General features: G+C 36.5%; 1 protein-coding gene across 1 annotated transcript in view; it reads right to left on the reverse strand.

The window, feature by feature from the left end:
* Nucleotides 1–21,778, reverse strand: part of UBR3 (ubiquitin protein ligase E3 component n-recognin 3) — a gene marked incomplete at its 5' end in the record, with an annotated part of 232,512 nt that overhangs the window by 64,404 nt on the left and 146,330 nt on the right. The window contains 5 exon segments of the mRNA XM_082657756.1: nucleotides 2,792–2,928; nucleotides 4,116–4,328; nucleotides 10,911–11,021; nucleotides 13,754–13,887; nucleotides 20,902–21,051. Coding sequence (XP_082513882.1) covers nucleotides 2,792–2,928; nucleotides 4,116–4,328; nucleotides 10,911–11,021; nucleotides 13,754–13,887; nucleotides 20,902–21,051 — 745 coding nt within the window.

A 21,778-nucleotide genomic window follows, 5' to 3' on the forward strand; every position in this document is an offset into this window, starting at 1 on the left:
ATTGTTTCAATAATGAAATAATGAATTGGCATTGAAGTGAAAAAAGCTTTCTTCTCCAAAATTAATTTTCCATAATCCATTTGAATGACTGATATTTACAATAGAATGTTTTTTGGAAATACATTAAAACTTGAATATAGTAATTTTGATTAATTTTAATGCGACAAAAAGATCATTCCAACAATTTCTTCTCTGCTGCCCTCAGAAAATCCTCCAAGGCTTCACCTTGCAAATAAAATTAAATACAAAGAGATACATATTGTCCTACCAAAAACTAAAAAATAGCTCAAAAACAATTATTAAAGGACACAGCTAGTTACCCACTAGAAATATTTTGTTTCTAAACATCAAAAAATTTAAGCTCCCCAAAGAGCAAAAAAAATTACTTATTCAGCTGGGAGAAATTCAGTCCTGGGAAACTAGGGTTGTAGCCCATTCAAATTACTAATGTCAAATACAAATACATTTGCATGTTCTAAGGGACTATACATTTAAGAATCACAGCATTTAATTCAAAAGTTAAATAACTGAAATTAATTTTATTTCTAAATATTTTACTTAACCATTTTAAATACTGCTAAATACTTCAATGACTACCTTTTAGGCATAAAAATGATCATAATCTGTAATCGTAAGTATTTAATGAAACAAGGTTATATGCCAGGCAGAAGATAACTGTAAAGACCTGGTTTCCTACCTTGAAAAAGTTACATCTTATTCAAATAGAATACACATGCTTTTTCCTTTAACTCATATTTTTGTTAATTCTTGAGTCAATTTGTTTTTTGTGTTTCTTTTTAATGATTAAGTAAAACTTAGAGAAGGCATGCAATCTCACTGTGAGAACATTGCAATGGCCTGGGTAATTTTAACCAAGGATAAGGTTTTTAAAGGTTATATACTTTCACTTTTGGAATCATTATATTGTTGCTTTAGAGTTTACCACTAAGGATCAGAGAAGGATGGGAGGATGGGAGAGCCTATTTTCTCCACTTCTCTATATACACCCTTAGTAAATAACATTTGACATCTGTCCCTGCTTCTATATAAAAGAGAAAAACAAAAATATGTTGATTCAAAAAGTCTCCCATTATCACAGCAAGCTTTCTATAAATATTTCTATTAAAAATTATATATATATTCTATAAATTATTTATATATTTAAACAAAGAAATAGGAATCCAAAACTTCTACCAAACTAAATTTAAATCAAATTATTTGATTTATCATACTACAGCAAAATTCCATGTACAGATCATTCCCATTCAACCAGGATTTTCTTATAAGGTCAATCCTAATAAAATCAAAGGCATAAATGCACAAGTGACATAAATATGAGTGTGTATATACATGCATTAAGTTGGTCTACATCCATGTCACTTTTCTACATTATTACCATAATATTGTACAGAACTTTATGAAACCTTGAAACCTGGCAAAATTAAATTATATTCAATTTAGTTTTCACATAAAGTATATTTTATTGCAAGTATGTAATTGGTAACTCTTCAGAGACAAAATGTTAAATTAACTGTTATATCTTCCCCCAAAGCATTCTAGATAAATAACAATAGCCTAGGAATACACAGATTAGATAGTTACTTCCCAACCCATTAGATCCTTTTACATCAATCCACGTCCAGCACTTGCATTCTTAGACCAAAAACTAATGTTTCCTTATCCTGAGGTCTAACTTGCTTGCTGCAATTTTCTTAAGTCTGGTTCCATTTTTCCTGGGTTCAAAAGAGTACATAGTTCATTCACTCTTTTGTTACCCTCTGTTCCAGGAATGGGGCAGAGAGAATGGTCATGATGAACTTCATGTATATATGACTTATAAAAGCTGAACTAAGGAGAGGAAAAAGGATAACAGTAATTGAAAGAACACTATACCTCAGCTCAAGAAATCTGAGTTCTAGTCCTACTCTACCACTAATTTGTTGCATGACTTCAAGTCACGTTATTTCTCTAAATCTTACCTATTACAATATTACTTGAACAAAATATGAAGTATGCTTCTAGAAATATCCAGGGGTCTACAATATCAGATCTGGCAGAATGTGTTTACAATTGTGCCTGCTTCTCTGCTATTTTTTTTTTCTTACAGTTCTCCATTTTCCTTCAATTAAGTTTTCTAAAATTCCTATTTGGAATTATTTCTTAGGTATTGAACACCTACTCAGTAGATTAGACTATTCCTACCTAATCTGAAAGATGAGAAGCATTTACCTCTGTTTTCTTGAGACCGATAGCTACTCACAGAAGTTTAGAACATGCCTGATCCCGTTTCCTCTCCTTTATCTGATTTTCTAAACCACTTATAGTCTTCTAGGACATTACTAGATCTTGCATGAGCTTAAAACAAAGTAAGTTCTTCTTACTGTTCTTATTTTTTTTATAAATTAGAAGTATTTAACATATTACAATGTTTTAGTTCTTAGTACTATCACTTTTTTGACAGGGCTTAAACAGTGATTTCTTAACAACACCCTTCATATATAATACTCACATGCTTTGAGGTAGACATCTGTCCCAAATGTTACTAATATACTTTTCCTCATATATCCTATAATGCTTAATAATACCTAAACCAATATTCCATTAAAATAAAAACTCCTCAGAAAAATGAAGGAAAACTCTACTTTTATAGACCTTTTAGGAGGTTCTAAAACTAGCCATAATTTCAACCAACATTAAAAATATGCAACCTTTTTTCAAATAAATATGAATGAGAAATAAAATAAACTATTAACATTAAGTAAATATAAAAGTATATACTATGTATACCTACCTAGCAACAGAATACATAAAGAGAAAATCATTATCTGGTGAGCCTGGAGTCTTGCTATAGTCTCTGTATTTCTTCTGAGTGGTATTTTTGATATCTTTCATTACAGATTCCATTTCTTTACTTAAGTTGGTTTCTGACTGTAAAAAACACAAACATACATATAAAGTTTATGTATATTCATTTTCTCTAATAACAGTCTAACACTACATTGTTTATCATATGAGCACACTAGGAAGTTAAGGTTTAAAAGTCAAAACAGATGTACATTAGCTACGCACTATAAATATATCGAGTGCACAAAGATAAAACAGATCAAGAGGTATTTTCTCTTATTTTAGGGACCTTTTATTCTAATTTTATATTGTGATCCAACCATGAATTAACCACACAAACTATATTCTAAACAAATGAGTATATGTCATTAAAATATCTTAGAACAGTTTCCATGCTTATAAAAAATCTTTCATTTAAGCTCATTTTTTCAAGATTAATATTGATGTCCCTTACTTTAAGCCTATTTTAATCACATAAAAATCTGGATTTCGAAAAGAAAAAAAATAACACATAGACTCAAAAATTAGTCTTCAATTCAGAAAAGAAGATGAATCTTTCTGATTAGCTTTAAACTATGAATTTCTGTTGAAAAAGTCAGATATTCATAGTTTTCATAAATTTACTGCATATACTGGGCATTGCTGTCACTCCTCTCAGGGACCATAACATAAATCTATAATGAAGGTGAAATATTTAAGAATTTAAATCAAATAAATCCTACTGGATGGGATAAAAGATGGGTTCACTTAGACCAAATCTCACAGTAAAATAGACTGACTTATGGTTCGATCATATATACAATATTTTATCTCTCTAATACACACACACATACACACAAATGTATGTCTAAGTCTATAATTACACACACAGAAAGTTTGCATGTGTGTGTGTAAATACATCATCTTAATTTTAATATACCTAATGGCATATTTTTAAATGATTAGATTGTGCTTTACATTGCAAGATACATCTATATAATGCTGGACTTTGTTTTTAAATATTTCAACATAACCATATCTAAGCTTATAGGATATTTCATGATCTGGAAGATGTATATTAAAACTATAACAATTTAGACTAAGGAAAAGCATAGACTTTAGTAATAATTTGTTCTGTTACTCTCATTTTTGTTTTTAATAACCACCAACAGAAGAGTAAAACCTCTAAAAGCAATTTCTACTAAATATATAAGGTCCAGAGTAATTTAGAAGTAGAACAAAAATTAAAGCTGAAAAGCAGAGCTGAGTTAACCAGGATATTTCTGCCTTACACTGATGCTTACTGGGAAAGCTCCCGGACGTCCCTGCAGCTCCTCCACTTCCTTTATGAGATCTTGTATGCTTTTGTTACTAGGACGTTGCCAAAGGTTGTTTTCGACATTGCTTCCAGGATAACAAGGAAGAACACTGTTAGCAAACTGCCTGCAGAGAGGACATGTGAATTCTCCTTTGTCCACTGAGAAGCCCTGAAGAACCTGGTCATTCTATAAGATGAAACAAACATACAGCTATATGATGCACATGTTTACAGAAAACAAAATTAACACCACTACATTTTATAGTAAATAAATGAACCATACAAAAAAGGACCTCTAATGCATGTCATAAAAGCATAAAATCATTTAACTGTTGAAGATTATCAAATCACTTCTTACATCATGGCAATCATGTAACACTTGCCATCACCAATGAACGGCTTAAGTATCCTACTCTTCTCTCAGTATGAAACATTCAAATAATGATGCAATCTGAAACATTCAAATAATGATGCAATTAATCTGAAATGTGGATTTAAGATACAGAATAACTCAAAAAGCAGGCCACATTAAAGTGAATCACCTTCCCCATGCCCCTGTTTTCTTCACCTATAAGTGACTACTGGAAAGATTCTCCCAGTGCTCATGTTATTTGATGTAGGATAGACAGCTTTTGAGAGTATTTAAGCCTAAAAGAATGTAATGTGTCTTCCAAGGTGTCTAATGGCCGAACACAACTGATTGGACTTGATGCAGTGGGTTTGTTTAGGTTTAACGGATAGGGGCAAGATTTAGTTAGAATACTCAGAACATAAGGGTGATAAGGAGGGGAATTAATTTAACATCCTCTCCTTCAGATGTTCCTGATAGGAGAAGGAAGAAATATGAGAATTCTTGAAACAGAGACACATAAAGCACATACGCCTAGGAGGAAACTCTTGCTCATGAGAGACTGCAATTCATGCTAACTAACCAGGATTTAAGGCAGGAATCCAGGCTGCTATATTTGTTCCTTTCTTTTGTCTGACACCACCCACATCTATTTTGCTCTTTCAGGCTACTGCTATTGTGTAGTCCTAACCAGTATCTTACTCTTTTTTCCAGCAGTCTCTCTTATTCTGCCACTACCCTAATGCTTTATCTCAAAATATGTTTTTAATGTAATAATATATGTATGAATGCTACAATATGACCATTATTACTAATAAGACAAAAATAATGAGAAAAAAGGATACAAAGAAGAAAAAATGAATTTATTTGCCCATGGTTACAAAGGTAGTTAATGACAATGTCAGAATGAACTTAGGTTTCCCAACTCTTTAATTTAGTGTTCATTTCACTGTATCTTGGATTTCAAGTACTTTGGCCAAAAGAACTGAATTCTATTTTTTTTTTTTTTTTTTACTCTGTGACACTTATTTTTTCAATTCCTTAAAAATCTAACACCATGTCTTCTTAAATCCAATTCTATAAACAAATGCTAAGGTCCTATCATGTGTCAAATGCTGCACCATGTGACAGCAAAAAGAGTTAAGAGACATCTTCCTTTAAGGTACTGACAATTTAAAAGCAAAGAGAAACAAATTATAACAATAGTGTGATAGATGCAACAGAGAAGGCTTCCCAAAGAAGACTTGTGAAGTAAGTTTTAAAGATATACAAGAGGAGTGTACTAAAAGGTTGGGGCAAGGGTCCTGGTGGTTGAAGGACATTCTATGATAAGCTTCCCTGTAGCCATAATTTTAAAGAATGCTAGGTCCTCATTCTAGCCTTGACTGAAACTAGGTTCTTTCCTGAAGCATCACCAGAAGCCCTCTCAACTAGGCACTGCTCATTTTCCCACATCTCTCAAACCTCAGTATCCTTCTCATCTCCAGTGCTGGCTCAAGATCATTACTCTTGCATTCTCAGTGTGGCTCATGCCATTTAGTGAGATCACCCCTTTTCCTTCCTTTTTACTGTCATCCATTGCCCTTAATATCTGAAGACTTTGGTACCTAGATCAGTTTTCCTCATCACTCCAAGTCCTGCCATCCTCATACACAATTTCAATGTATGTACAACAAATCTTATACCTTAGTCCCTTAGCTCCTTAACCTCAACAACTCCAATGGCTTTGACCTCCACTCTACCCTAGCACCTGTTACCATGACCACACTCTTACCTTGTAATGACCTTGTAATGACCAAAAATTGTAATGACCTTACCTTGTAATGACCAAAAATTGTCCATATCTGAAAATATTAAATTCAAACATCTTATATTCTGTCAACTCCTATCTCTTTTAGTCCCTCCCTTTTTCCTCAGTTTATACGGTCTTTCCTATCCTACCATACACCATGATATATCATTTTAAAAACTCTCAAGTCAACACTTCTCATTCTCCCTCCATATGTCCTTCTATGATACACACCTAAACAAAATCTTCATACAAAATTAATCCAGTGTATGACTTCCAATTCTGCTACAAACTGCTTCCCACCTCAACTTAGCCCTGAATACTTCCTGGCAATCTTTCTCCAACATCCTATGAAGCATTCTTTCACCCAATTCCAAAGTGGTTTTTCTAAACCGTCTCCTCACTTGTCAAGTCCCTTTACCTACCCCAGCTTTGCCCCCTCTACTCTAGGAACATAAAGCTACACCTCCTACTTCAGAAAGAAGAGGGTCATGGCAGTGAGACAGGAGGAAAGGGGGCAGGGCACAACCTTTAAAAGAATGACACAGCTGTTCAGGATACGACAAACTGGTTAGAACCAACTAGGTCCAAAATGGTGTAAGATTCGACTTCCAGTAGACCTTGAGCCTCATTATATGCTCACTGTAATACATTAGCATATGCTAAATGACACACCCACCAGTGCACCAGACAATTCCAAGGCTAACCATAAAAGGCCAAAAAGTGGGCGATGGCCCAATTCCTGGAAATCCCCACCCCTTCCCCAAAGTAGCTGGAATAATCCTCCCACTTGCTAGCCTATGAAATTCCCAGTCCATGAAAACTAACCACCCCTATACCCCAGGGTGCTCTCACCCTCTGAGAAGGACTGTATTCTGCCTATGGAATGTGTACTTCCCTGAATAAATCCCTTTCACTTTATTATGGCTGACTCTTGAATTCTTTCCTGAACAAAGCCAAGGACCCTCACTTGGCAGTCTGCCCCAGGGACATGCCCAAGACCTGGGACAGTGACCGTCCTCTCATGCCTGCCCCATTCGCCTGCAACAGCAACTCCTTCAGCTTCATGCCTTCTCCCACCCCAAATATCTGATTAATAAATCCCATCAGTCCTTCCACCCACTTTCTTCCTTCTACTCTCTTTGCTAATATCTCCTAATAGTCTCCCAACCATATCATTGCCAGTATGATCTACCTAATGAGGATACTTATTCCCAATCAAAATCTTTCAGTGATCACCAACACCTCTTACCTTAATTCTTTCCTTCCTCTTATGCTCCACATGCAATCTCTCACCAAGTCAAGAAAATCCTTCTCTAAATATATTTCAAGCAACCTAAGTGTCCACTGACAGATGAATGAAGAAGATGTGGCACATATATACAATGGAATATTACTCAGCCATAAAAAGAAACAAAACTGAGTTATTTGTAGTGAGGTGGATGGACCTAGAGACTGTCATACAGAGTGAAGTCAGAAAGAGAAAAACAAATACCGTATGCTAACACATATATATGGAATCTAAAAAAAAAAAAAAGTTATGAAGAACCTAGGGGCAAGACGGGAATAAAGACGCAGACCTACTAGAGAATGGACTTGAGGACACGGGGAGGGGGAAGGGTAAGCTGTGACAAAGTGAGAGAGTGGCATGGACATATATACACTACCAAATGTAAAATAGATAGCTAATGGGAAGCAGCCGCATAGCACAGGGAGATCAGCTCGGTGCTTTGTGACCACCTAGAGGGGTGGGATAGGGAGGGTGGGAAGGAGGGAAATGCAAGAGGGAGGAGATATGGGGACATATGTATATGTATAACCGATTCACTTTGTTATACAGCAGAAACTAACACACCATTGTAAAGCAATTATACTCCAATAAAGATGTTAAAAAAAAATTTCAAATCTCTAACCTCTTCTCCATCTTCACTGCCATGACTAAGCCCAAGCCACCATCATCTCTTACCTCCTAAATAATATATGCTATCACCATATTCTTTCTTATTCTCCTGCAATCTCACACCCTAAAATCTACAGAACTACCACAATAACCTTTCTGAATGTCATCTCTCTGCTTAAGAGTCTTAAATGGCTTTAATGGCTCTCTGTAAGGAATCTGTCTAAAGTACAAATTCCTTATATGGACCACAAGACCCTTTACAATATAACCCCTAATTACTTCTCCAGTCTTCTCTCTTATCACTCAAGCACCTTACTTCATCAAATTCTGGAACTTGCAGATGTCCCAATAAGACCCTGTGCATACCTCATAACTCTTAGCACCTATACCGCAACTATTTGTTTATTTCTGTCTCACGCAATGCATAGTAAATTCCTTGAGGGAAGAAACTGTCTTATTCATTGGGATGTATCCCCAATGTCTATCACAGTGCCTGGAACACTGTAGGCATTGAATAAATATTTGTTGAATGAATGACTGAATACAGAAGTATGAAAAATGCATAATGTGCTTAAGGAACTATTAATTAGTTTATTAATGCTGAATTGATGGAAGACAAAGCTAAAGTAACATGCAAGCCCAGATCATGGAATGCCTTGAATGCCATTCAAGGAAGACTGAACTTTATCCCAACAGGAAGAAATCAGTAAAGAATTTTTAAGCCAACAACATGTCACCTGATTTACGTTTTAGAAAGATCAATATAATGAGTAAATTAGACTTGGAGTAAGGAAACTGATAAGCAATTGCAATAGTCAAGATGAAAGATGAAGGCATATGCAAAAAAGCAGAAGTGGGAATAATGTAGTCAAGTGAGATTTAGGAAATGGAATCAATAGAATTTGTTATGTGACTTAATGTGAGAGGTAAGGAGTAGGAAGGGAAAAAGAGAACTCTTCTGCTTCTGAGTCAGGAATCTGGGAATAGGGCAGGCCATGCTTTTAAGAAGCTGAGCTGAGAGAAAAAGAAAGACTGCAGCTACATGGGAATGCAAGATCAAGGGAAGGAATTTTGAATGCCAGAGACTTGAGCATCTTTATGAACTGAAATGAAGAGACAGAATGGGCAGAAAAACTGAAGACACAGAAGAAAAAGAGGTTACTTACTGATAGACCAAGGCCCCTGAGGTGATGGGGAGAAAGGAAAACTAGAGCATAAACGGAAAATTATTCTTGAACAGAAAGAGGAATACTACCCTCAAAAGTAAAAAAGAGGGGACTTCCCTGGTGGCGCAGTTGTTAAGAATCCACCTGCCAATGCAGGGGACACAGGTTCAAGCCCTGGTCCAGGAAGATCCCACATGCCGCAGAGCAACTAAGCCCATGCACCACGACTACTGAGCCTGCGCTCTAGAGCCCACGTGCCACAACTACTGAAGCCTGTGCACCCTAGAGACCGTGCTCTGCAACAAGAGAAGCCACCGCAACGAGAAGCCGCGCACTGCAATTAAGAGTAGCCCCTGCTTGCCACAACTAGAGAAAGCCTGCACACAGCAACAAAGACCCAATGCAGCCAAAAAATAAATTAATTAATTAACTTTTTTTGAAAAGTGAAAAAGAAAGGATTGGCTGGGATGCAGTCACTTATCGGGGAACAGAAAAGCAAGGTAGGAAGCTAAGGTAGTATGTGACAGACAGCCACTGTTGTCTTGGTGCCACAGGAAGAGACAGATCTGATGAGAGGAAAGGCATCTTGGGATTTAGGCAAAGAGTCTGGGATAGAGGAGGCAAAGGTCTGGAATAGCTGCTAAGGAGACTAGGAGAGGAAACTGATCAAAGACAGGTAAATGAATTGGTAAGTAATATCTACAGTCCACGACCCCAATCTCAGCCACTAGTCTAAGAAACCACAGATTTGTGGAGGTACCAGTTCACCTAGTTTTATGATTTTCTAACAGTGCTAGCTGACTGGGTATAAAATCAAAGGAGGTGGATTAAATGACTGGTATTAAGAGCAGAATGGGCACAGTACAAGAAAGTGAGGCAAGGAAAGAGCTAGCGTACTAGGAAAATGCAAGGGGCTAAAGGACTAGAGATCTTGAGGTCAGAAGTAAAACACACTAATAAGAGTAAAAATAAGACACTTTGAAGAATAATCACATAATGATATGGCAGGATATTAAAGCTTACTATTGTTGAGCTGGAGTAGCAAAGTCTAAAATTACAGCCGTGGAAGTTAGTTGCTAATGTGAAGTAAAAACATGAAATCCCGGGCTTCCCTGGTGGCACAGTGGTTGAGAATCTGCCTGCCAATGCAGGGGACACGGGTTCGAGACCTGGTCTGGGAAGATCCCACGTGCCGCGGAGCAACTAGGCCCGTGAACCACAACTACTGAGCCTGCGCATCTGGAGCCTGTGCTCTGCAACAAGAGAGGCCACGAGAGTGAGAGGCCCGCGCACCGCAATGAAGAGTGGCCCCCGCTTGCCACAGCTAGAGAAAGCCCTCGCACAGAAACGAAGACCCAACACAGCCAAAAATAAATAAATAAACAAATGTGGGGTTTAAAAAAAAAAAAAATGAAATCCCTAAAGTTGAAGAGGTCAACAACTGTGAGGCTGAACAGTCCGAATGGCAATCATAATCACCCAAGATGAATTAGGATGTATATACTGTAAAAATACTTAATACCTGGAAAGACACAGACACCTTTAAAATGCTTCAATTGACTTACCCGTAATGATTCCATATAAGATTTATGACAATCTATATGTAACGTGTGGCCACAGGTTTGTACATAAACACCTCCTTCCCAGCCAATGGATACTGCCAAGAGACAAGAACTCTTAAAAAAGAAAGAAAAGGACAAAATACAATTAATTTTAAAGAAGTAGAAACATATCTAAACAAATCCACATAAACCTCTCAAAGATTTCATATTGTTATACTAATGTGAGCTTTGTATTTTTGTGATGTAAAGAAACACCTGACTTGACAGCCCTGAGGCAATATCTTTAAACTTGGAACAGAGTTTTAGCTTCCAAATAACTATACTCATAATGAAAGAGAATAATTATTAATTAGCCTTTCTCTACCCCATAAGATATAATAAACTATACTGCTACTGAGTATTTTACCTGTTCGACATGGTACTTGATCTCTCTGTGATATCTAACCTTAACAACTGCCTTCTTAAAGCACCTACTTCCCTCTAGCTTCCACAATGCTACTCTCTTTTGGTTTTTCTCCAATCTCTTTAACCATTTGGTTTAGGCCTCCTTTTAAGACTTTTCTTTCTTCGTCTGCCCCTTCAAATATTTAAATTCCTCAAGGTTCTATTCTTAGTGCTATTTTCTTATTAAAACTATTCTCCCTGAGTGACTTAATAAGTAAATTCAACTACCCTCCATGCCTGAGTCTCTTGCCTGAGTGCCAGATAAAAATGTTCAGCTGCCAACCAGAAATCTCCAATTTGAGGTCCCTGAGATAACATAAAACCGATGTGTCAAAAACTTTCATTTTCTCTATGAATCTTTCTCTTCCTCTTGGTTTAAAAACTCCGCATCTGTTTAGTCACCAAATCAGAAAGCTAAAAGTTATTGTACATCACCCCCTTTCCTTCACACCACAGAATTGGTTCCCAAACCATATGAAATCCATCTCCTAAGTAACTCATGATTTTGGTCTGTCCTCGCAAGCCTGTGTCATCTGCTGTGGGGACAGGGTTCTTAAATAAAGTTTCTTGTCTCCATGGTGCATCCTGCACACATCTTTCTAAAGTACAAATGTGGTTATGAGAATAACCCCAAAAAGTGACTAAACATTTACAAGGATTTAATATAATAAATAAAAAAGGGACCCAGATTATATAAGCAAACTACATACCCTTTTAAAATTTGTTTTAAAAGTTAATTGCTTTCATCTATTTCAAATTCTTCTCTGCTAATTCCTTCCCTTCGACCTATACACAGGCTTATTAGATTTTTCCTCCTAAAGTAATTTTCTTTGAATTTCATTTGGCCTCTGTCAAACAGCATTTCAGCCTGAACTTGAATTCACCCTCTAGAGTCTGCAGCAAATAGATGGCCAAGCCAGGGCAATATTACACACGAGGTCTAACATGACAGCATATGATGAAAGATTTGAGAGCCATCAAAACTGAGTAAACAATTAAATTTTATTTCTATGTTGGAAAAAAATTTATACACTATAATGTAAGATGACCAAATCATCTTTAAACAATAGTAAACAGAGTTCTAATATTAAATCAAGACTCTTCATGAGCATCTGAAAGTTAAAAATATTACACAGTGTAAAATGCCTTCCCAGACAATTCAAAGATGTGCAACAGCACAAATCAAATACTCACAGCAGGTGAGCTAGCTTCTACTGTTACACGTCAGAAAAACAACAAGAGCCCTGCTCATCTCTGTTTTATGTTTTGGAGCCATTTGAAGTAGAAGCAGATTTGGGTGTTACATCTAAAATGAATGGTTGGTAGGCAGCTAATAAACAAGCTGCTCTCTTTGGCAATGTATCATAAAAATGTAATTAATCTTTTTTTTTAATGAAAGCAGTTAGCTTTTAAAACTGAAAATAGTAGGTCATTTGTCTATGTAACTGTTAGATGTCTTATTTTAATCTGCTAGAGTCAAAAAAAGCAGGAAATCATTTACTAATATGAGACCTATATTTTAGGAAGACCTATATTCAACAATGTGCTCACCACTGTGCTGTGTTTAACACTGAATCTTCACAACCTCAATATTTATTAAAATTTCATACAGTAAGTGGTCTTATCCCTTTTTATAAAAAGGGAGTGAAAAGCTGACCAAGATCACTCAGTTAAAAGTGGTAGAGACCAAGTTCAACCCTAAGTCTATCTGACTCCAAAGCTCAGGTTCCGTCCCTACTGTGTCATATCTCTCATATATAACACTTCCAATTTCACTAGTAAACAGACCATGTTACATGACTGAAATTCTACACATCAACTCTATAAAATGCATGCATTTGCTATGAAGAGAGCAGAATTTATGCAGTTTAATTCTATTATCAGTATCAGTGTCCACTGATAACTCTTCTGCTCTATATGGTCTGGCTGGCTACAAAACTGAAATACAGTAAGCATCCACAATACACAAGTATGTGCTAGTCCCTGAGGGGACTACAACCAATAGAAGAAATGGCCCTAGACCTCCAGAGGTATACAGTCCAGGGAGCACACCATTTATACACAAAATAACCATTATGAAAGCACACAAAAGCATTAATGTAGAAATAAAATCTCACAATCACTCACAAAAGCAAAACAGAGATTCAGTGCAGTTCAGATATCAGTTCAGAGCTTTTTTACAAAAAAGACTTTTTTTTTAGAAATGAATCGCTATTCTGACTGTAAGAAAGAGATATCCTACTTTTTCTCTCCTTTATTAGATCTCCCCTTCAAAATTATTATGCTCTTAGGTCTGAGTTATATTTTGACTGAATAAGTTGAAGAAAAGATATAAAACTCTGGAGAGAAATAACCATCAATTTTGCAGACAAAAATACCAGTTAATAAAAAAGGGTACTTACATCCTTAAAATAACGCTGTAATAATGAGAGCCTCACGTCATGAACTGCTGCACATGTATCCCAAGGGTAAATCTGCTCCTCTTCAGTGATAGGCAACTTTTTTGGCTCAATGTTGTCACGGCACTGCCCCAAAACTACATTAACAACAGAGATAAGAGTTCATTAAAAAACCAACATGTAGACTTTATAAAACCAAGAAAAGCGGAGTTATTTACCATAAGCTTCACTCAGTTTTTCACCATTACAGTATTTTTAAAGACCTAAAAAAAAAGTGATATTCTAGTTTTCTTCTACAGAATAAATAAAGCTTTACAAATGGCAATACTTATTTTCTAAAATAATACCAAAATATGAGTATGAACCCTGGATGGTTTCCAAAATCTATCCAGAGAAAAAGCCTACAAGTTATGACTCACCAGTACAAATAAACTTCATTTCTAAATATACTATTTTTCACCAAAAGGAAATAGATATCGCCGGAGGAAAAGCTAAGTCCAGGGTTGGGGAGAAGTGCAAGGTAAGCCTGGAGTTGTGTGTAATAAAGAGTAAGGAGGTATTCAAACACTGAGGGGGCAGGTCATGAGGACCTAAAGGAGTTTTGACTAGCGAAAATTTGAGAAAACTTGAGAATCAAAAAGAATGATGACAGTAACAGATAACACATTCATTGATTAGGGCAGGGAACATCAAGTAAAAGGGTATGATGTTAGACTCTCAATGTGTCATCCTATAGAATACCAACCAAGTGATTAAACTTGGTTAGCATCACCAATAATGGAACAAACCGCCACTGTGAGCCTCCTAATGTGATGCAACGGAAAGGAACATCATCATGATAGTGCCCTTGCCAAAAATGTTTAACTCGAATCTAATAATAGGGAAACAATCATAAATCTAGAAAATGACACAGTCTGCAGAACTGACCCGAACTCTGCAAAATTTTTAAAAAGGTCCGGAGAAACTGTTCTGGAGAAGAGACTAACAAGAAATGACAACTAAATGCAACACATGATCTTTGCTTGGCTCTTGGATCAAGAAAAAAATATAACTGCTATAAAAAATATTATTGGGACAATTGGGAGAATTTGAACATAGAATATTTTATTTTATTAAATTTCTTGGGTATGATAATGATACTAAGGTTATATAAAAGAATATCTTTCTTCTTAGGTGATACAACCTGAAGTATTTAGGGATAAAATGTCATGATGTCCGCCATTTTCTTCTGAAAAGTGTGTGTGTGTGTGTATAGATAAGTATGGGAACGAAAACATAAATATGACAACATGTTAACAATCAGTGAGTACAGGTGAAGGGTATTCAACTTTCCTGTAGATATAAAACTTTTCAAAATGAAAAGCTGAGAAAAGAGGTATTTTTATAATTGTAAAACATCATAACGCAAAAAAAGGAAGTGGGGATATAAGCATACAGTGCCACACATTACTCTAAGATTCAATAAGCATGGGAAGAACCATTCTTAGAGAAGGGAATATCAGGCACAGCAACGTGGGCCCCAAGTTTTGTGGAGATTTATGGCAGCAGCAACAGGAAGAATAGACAAAAGCAGGTAGATGCTAGCAACTAAAATATAATTAGCCATGATGTATAATCCTCTTAATACACTGCTGAATTTGATTTGCTGGGAATTTGTTAAGGACTTTTACATCTATATTCATAAGGGATACCAGTCTATCATTTTCTTTTCTTGTGATGTCCTTATCTAGCTTTGGTATCAAGGTAATGCTGGTCTCAGAAATGAGTTAAGAAGTGTTCCCTGCCTCTCTCTTTTTTTTTAAATATAGAGTAGTTAGTTGGGGTTTTTTTAATTTATTTATTTTATTCATTTATTTTTGGCTGTGTTGGGTCTTTGTTGCTGCGCGTGGACTTTCTCTAGTTGCAGCCAGCGGGGGCTATGCTTCGTTGTGGTGCGCGGGCTTCTCATTGTGGTGGCTTCTCTTGTTGCAGAGCATGGGCTCTAGGTGCATGAGCTTCAGTAGTTGTGGCACGCGGGCTCAGTAGTTGTGGCACACGGGCTTAGATGCTCCGTGGCATGTGGGATCTTCCCGGACCAGGGATTGAACCCATGTCCCCTGCATTGGCAGGCAGTTTCTTAACCACTGCGCCACGAGGGAAGTCTGTCCTCTGCCTCTTTTTAATTTTTTTTTTTTTTTTGGACAAATTTAAGGAGGAATGGCATTAATTCTTTAAATGTTTGGAAGACTCACCACTGAAGCTACCAGGTCCTGGGCTCTTATTTGTTGAGAAGTTTCTGATTACTGATTCAATCTCTTTACTGGTTTAATGTCTGTTCAAATTTCCTATTCTTCTTGAGTCAGTTTTGGTGGTTTGTGTATTTCTAGGAACTTATCCATTTCATCTAGGACATCAAATTTGTTGACATAAAATTATTCATATGTCTTTTTTTTTTTTTTTTTTTGGCGGTGTGCGGGCCTCTCACTGTTGTGGCCTCTCCCGTTGCGGAGCACAGGCTCCGGATGCGCAGGCTCAGCGGCCATGGCTCACGGGCCCAGATGTTCCGCGGTATGTGGGATCTTCCCGGACCGGGGCACGAACCCGTGTCCCTGCATCGGCAGGCGGACTCTCAACCTCTGCGCCACCAGGGAAGCCCCATATGTCTTTCTTATGTCTGTAAAGTCTATAGTAATGTCTCAACTTTCATTTCTGATTTTAGTTATTTGTGTGTTCTCTCTTTTTTCTTGGTCAGTCTAGCTGAAAAAATTATCAATTTTGATGAAATTTTCAAGATTTTGGCTTTGCCGATTCTTTCTATTGCTTTTCTATTCTCTGTTTTATTCATCTAGGTGTGGTATTGGCACAAAAACAGATATATGCATCAATGGAACAGAATAGAGAGCCCAGAAATAAGCCCACACACCTAAGGTCAATTAATCTTCAACAAAGGAGGTAAAAATACACAATGTGAAAAGGACAGTCTCTTCAGCAAGTGGCGTTGGGAAAGTTGGACAGCCGCATGTAAATCAATGAAGTTAGAACACACCCTCTCACCATACACAAAAATAAACTCAAAATGGCTTAAAGACTTAAAACATAAGACATGACACCATAAAACTCCTAGAAGAGATCATAGGCAAAACATTCTCTGACATAAATTGTACCAACGTTTTCTTAGGCCAGTCTTCCAAGGCAATAGAAATAAAACAAAAATAAACAAATGGGACTTAAAGACTTAAACATAAGAAATGACACCATAAAACTCCTAGAAGAGATCATAGGCAAAACATTCTCTGACATAAATTGGACCAATGTTTTCTTAGGTCAGTCTTCCAAGGCAACAGAAATAGAACAAAAATAAACAAATGGGACCTAATCAAACTTACAAGCTTTTCCACAGCAAAGGAAACCATAAACAACATCAAAAGACAACCTACAGAATGGGAGAAAATATTTGCAAACGATACAGCCAACAAAGGCTTAATTTCCAAAATATACAAACACTCATACAACTCAACAACAAAAAAACAAACAACTCAATCAAAAAATGGGCAGAAGACCTAAAGAGACATTTCTCCAAAGAAGACATACAGATGGCCAATAGGCACATGAAAAGATGCTCAACATTGCTAATTATTAGAGAAATGCAAATCAAAACTACAAAAAGTACCACCTCAAACCAGTCAGAATGGCCATCATTAAAAAGCCTACAAATAACAAATGCTGGAGAGGGTGTGGAGAAAAGGGAACCCTCCTATACTGTTGGTGGGAATGTAAATTGGTGCAACCTCTAAGGAAAACAGTATGGAGGTCCTCAAAAAAACTAAAAATAGGGCTTCCCTGGTGGCGCAGTGGTTGAGAGCCCGCCTGCCAATGCAGGGGACACGGGTTCATGCCCCGGTCCGAGAAGATCCCACATGCCACAGAGTGGCTAGGCCCGTGAGCCATGGCCGCTGAGCCTGTGCATCCGGAGCCTGTGTTCCGCAACAGGAGAGGCCACAACAGTGAGAGGCCCACGCACCGCAAAAAAACAAACAAACAAAAAAACCTAAAAATAGAATTACCGTATAATCCGGCAATTCCACTCCTAGGCATACATCCAGACAAAACTATAATTCAAAAAGATACATGCAACCCTATGTTCATAGCGGCACTCTACACAATAGCCAAGACATGGATATAAACTAAATGTCCATCGACAGATGAATGGATAAAGAAGATGTGCTACATATATACAATGGAATACTACTCAGCCATAAAAAGAACAAAATAATGTCATTTGCAGCAACATGGATGCAACTAGAGATTATCAAACTAAGTGAAGTCAGTCAGAAAGAGAAAGGCAAATACCATATGACATCACTTATCTGTGGAATCTAAAATATGACACAAACGAATCTATCTATGAAAGAGAAACAGAATCACAGACATAGAGAACAGACTGGTGGTTGCCAAGGGGGAGGGGGTTGAGAGAGGGATGGAGTGGGAGGTTGGGGTTAGCAGATGTAAGCTTTTATATACAACGGATAAATGACAAGGTCCTACTGTATAGCACACAGAACTATGTTCAATATCCTATGATAAACTATAATGGAGAATATTTTTTTAAAAAAGAATGTATATATATGTATAAATGAATCATTTTGCTGTACGGCAGAAATTATAAATCAACTATACTGCAATTTAAAAATATTGATTAAAAAAATGTTCAATGAACCAATTTCTTCAAATGGTAAAATGCATTTGGGGGCAGGGAGACAGGCACAGGAAAGATGAAAAGGGAATTTATTAATTAAAAGACTACAAGAGGCCCCTACAACTATAAATTAATTAATTAAACAAAATAAATAAGAAACAATTGGGGAATTTTGAACACTGACTAGATATTTGATGATACTGAGGAACTAAGTTACTTAGGAGTGACTATGGTTATGTTTTTTTTTAAAAAAAATCCTTTCTATTTAACAGAAACAGTGAAATATTTATAGATGAAATAAAGTGATATCTGGAATCTGCTTCAAAATAATTCTAGGGGGAGGGAATAAATAAATTAAAATTAGCCACAAGCTGATTACTGTTAGAGACTGATGGGGACATGGAGGTTCATTTTACTAGTCTCTTTACATCAGTACATGGTTAAAAGTTTCCATATTCACATGTAAAAAGATAAAAGAAAAAGGGAAGAGACAAATCAAAATAAATAAAGAATTCAGAAGTAAGGAAAAAGTAAAGAGAGGTAAAAGGTGACAGGATGTCAGTGGGTGGGTGAGACTCAGAAGGAAAGGAGACAGTCAGAGATTTCCCTGGCTATAATTCGCAGTTAAAATCACCCTTGAGGTTTAATGCTTTTAATGGTAGTTTCTTATTCTTTTTCTCCTACCTTAAAATGATAAAAGAACTGTGGTATAGTGGAATTATCTAATATCAATAAATTGAGATAGTGTACAAAATTGTTAAAAGGGGATTAAATGAAGTAACACGTCAAAGCAACTTTTTTTTTTTTTCCAGTATGTGGTCCTCTCACTGTTGTGGCCTCTCCCGCTGCGGAGCACAGGCTCCGGAAGCGCAGGCTCAGCGGCCATGGCTCACGGGCCCAGCCGCTCTGCGGCATGTGGGATTTTCCCAGACCGGGGCACGAACCCGTGTCTCCTGCATCGGCAGGCGGACTCTCAACCACTGTGCCACCAGGGAAGCCCTCAAAGCAACTTTAAAAATATAAAATAATGAACAAGTAACAGTCTAAAACAATAACATAAGCTTCATTAGGGCAGGGATATTGTTTTGTTTTGTTTATTATAACAGTGGTGCTCAATAAATATATGCGAAATGAATGAATGAATGAATAAAACATTAAGTTGATGATTATACAGTATTCGGTGAAGAAGTTATAGAAAGTCAAGTGGCAATAATCTAATAAACTGATTTCCTTACAATAGTAGAAAAGATAAGTAGCTGCAAAATTAGCCAGTACTCCCACACATTTCCTTTTTAGTAGGCATTTCTGGTCTTGACAGCTCTACTGCAATGTCCTGTTCAGTGAGGGTTTCCCAGATCAATTTCATGTTTAAACAAGGAGAGTAGTAAGACGAGAAACTAATCTGCCAGGCACCATATTAGATCCTTTTGCCTATATTACATTACTTAACCAACACAACAATCCTCTGAAGTCAGTATTATCTCTATATTTAAAAGAAAGGAACAAACGTGGCCAGATTATGTCAAGCAATACCTGTATTAGAATTCAGAGGAATGTCTTATATCTAACTCTTTCCACTTTATTAATTCAAAGAGTAAACACCCTAGAAAATAATGCTCTGGGGAAATATGTAAGTCTTTTATTTCTCTTTGCTCCACACATACTCCTGTGGAAAAAGGATTACATCCATTAGGACTGGAGTGTCACAGTTATCACTACCTCAAAATACTTCGATATGGCAGAGGATAGAGAGCATTCAGACAAATCCTTCAATTTTTTTTTTAATTGTTCTAACCATAGATTGGCAAACATATCAATCTGCAGGCTGTTTCAAGAACGAACGCTTCGGGCTTCCCTGGTGGTGCAGTAGTTGAGAGTCCGCCTGCCGATGCAGGGGACACGGGTTCGTGCCCCGGTCCGGGAAGATCCCACATGACGCGGAACGGCTGGGCCAGTGAGCCATGGCCGCTGAGCCTGCACGTCCGGAGCCTGTGCTCCGCAACGGGAGAGGCCGCAACAGTGAGAGGCCCGTGTACCACACACACAAAAAGGAACGAATGCTTCTAAGCTCAAGAAATAAGGGCAAAGCTACCTGAATATGCCTTATATAATTAAAATATTTAAATTGACAACATTTATGAGCTTAAAATGCTTCTAGATTTTAGATCAATTAAATTGCCAAGAAAGCTGAACTCAGTTTTTGGCCACCTGGCATTGGTTATATTGCATCACACTTTAAAGAAAAAGATTGTGTAACATATTCTCTTAAAGGCTTCTTCCAACACTCATGTCCAGGAAAAGTGAGATAAAACCAGATTAAGAATGTCTGCTAAACAGATCTAAATAGATCCTTGCTATAGATCTATAATTATTATGTAAACAAAAATATAGCTTTTAGTTAACAGAGATACTTATTAATTTACTGTAAATACTTCATCTCTAAAATGGTCCCACTAAAAAATTACTTTGATTTTACCTGAGGATGCTTGTAACAGTACAACCAATCCTGTAGGTCTGTCTTCAGAGGAGGGGCCGCTCTGTCCACAAATAACACAATCATACACTGCCTCAGAAACTTGTGGTTCTGCTGTGGTGATCTCCATAGGAATATCACTCTCTGGAGAATCTGAGGGGAAAAAGTTGCAGCTCTTAATTCGTGAAAAGAAAAATCTCTCTTCGATGAAATTATGGAAAAAAAAATCAAGCTAAAATAATTTTGAACTTCAATATCAACAAATGTATACAGTAATAAAACTATGGGGAAATTATCTTGCTAAAATACTCAGGAAAAGACAAAAAATGCAAAGAATTGATATAATGAAAGACTTTAAATAATATATGGTTAAATACACTTCTGATGTTGTATCATTCACACATAAAATTAAACCTTAAAACACAGACGCAAAGATATTTGTATCCAAAAAATTCTTTTTTCATACTATAATTTAAGGAAATAAGGGGGAGATCATTTGCTTTAATTTTCTTTGAGGCACCTCAGAGGGGAAATTTATAATAACATGGCAGCTCTTGGAAAGAAATGGCAATATTTATTAGGAGATAAAAGAGGAACGAACTATTTCTCCTTTCTTTTAATTGTAGTTATTATGATTATATCTTAGTGATAATAATTATCAATATATATTTATTTATGTAGGGAAAACATTTATATATGACCATATATATTAATAAAGGAGAACTATTATAGAAAATAACAGTAATCTTTTGATGATATGTCATTAACAGCAAGAAATAAAATATTGAGTCAATAATCATTTCCAGATAAAAATTCTTAAATTCATGAAGATCAGTGACATCCATAGTGGCAAAGAAAGGAGTCGGAGTAGAGGGGACTA

This window comes from Grampus griseus (assembly GCF_964374135.1).
Source record: "Grampus griseus genome assembly, chromosome: 7".
Taxonomy (NCBI): domain Eukaryota; kingdom Metazoa; phylum Chordata; class Mammalia; order Artiodactyla; family Delphinidae; genus Grampus; species Grampus griseus.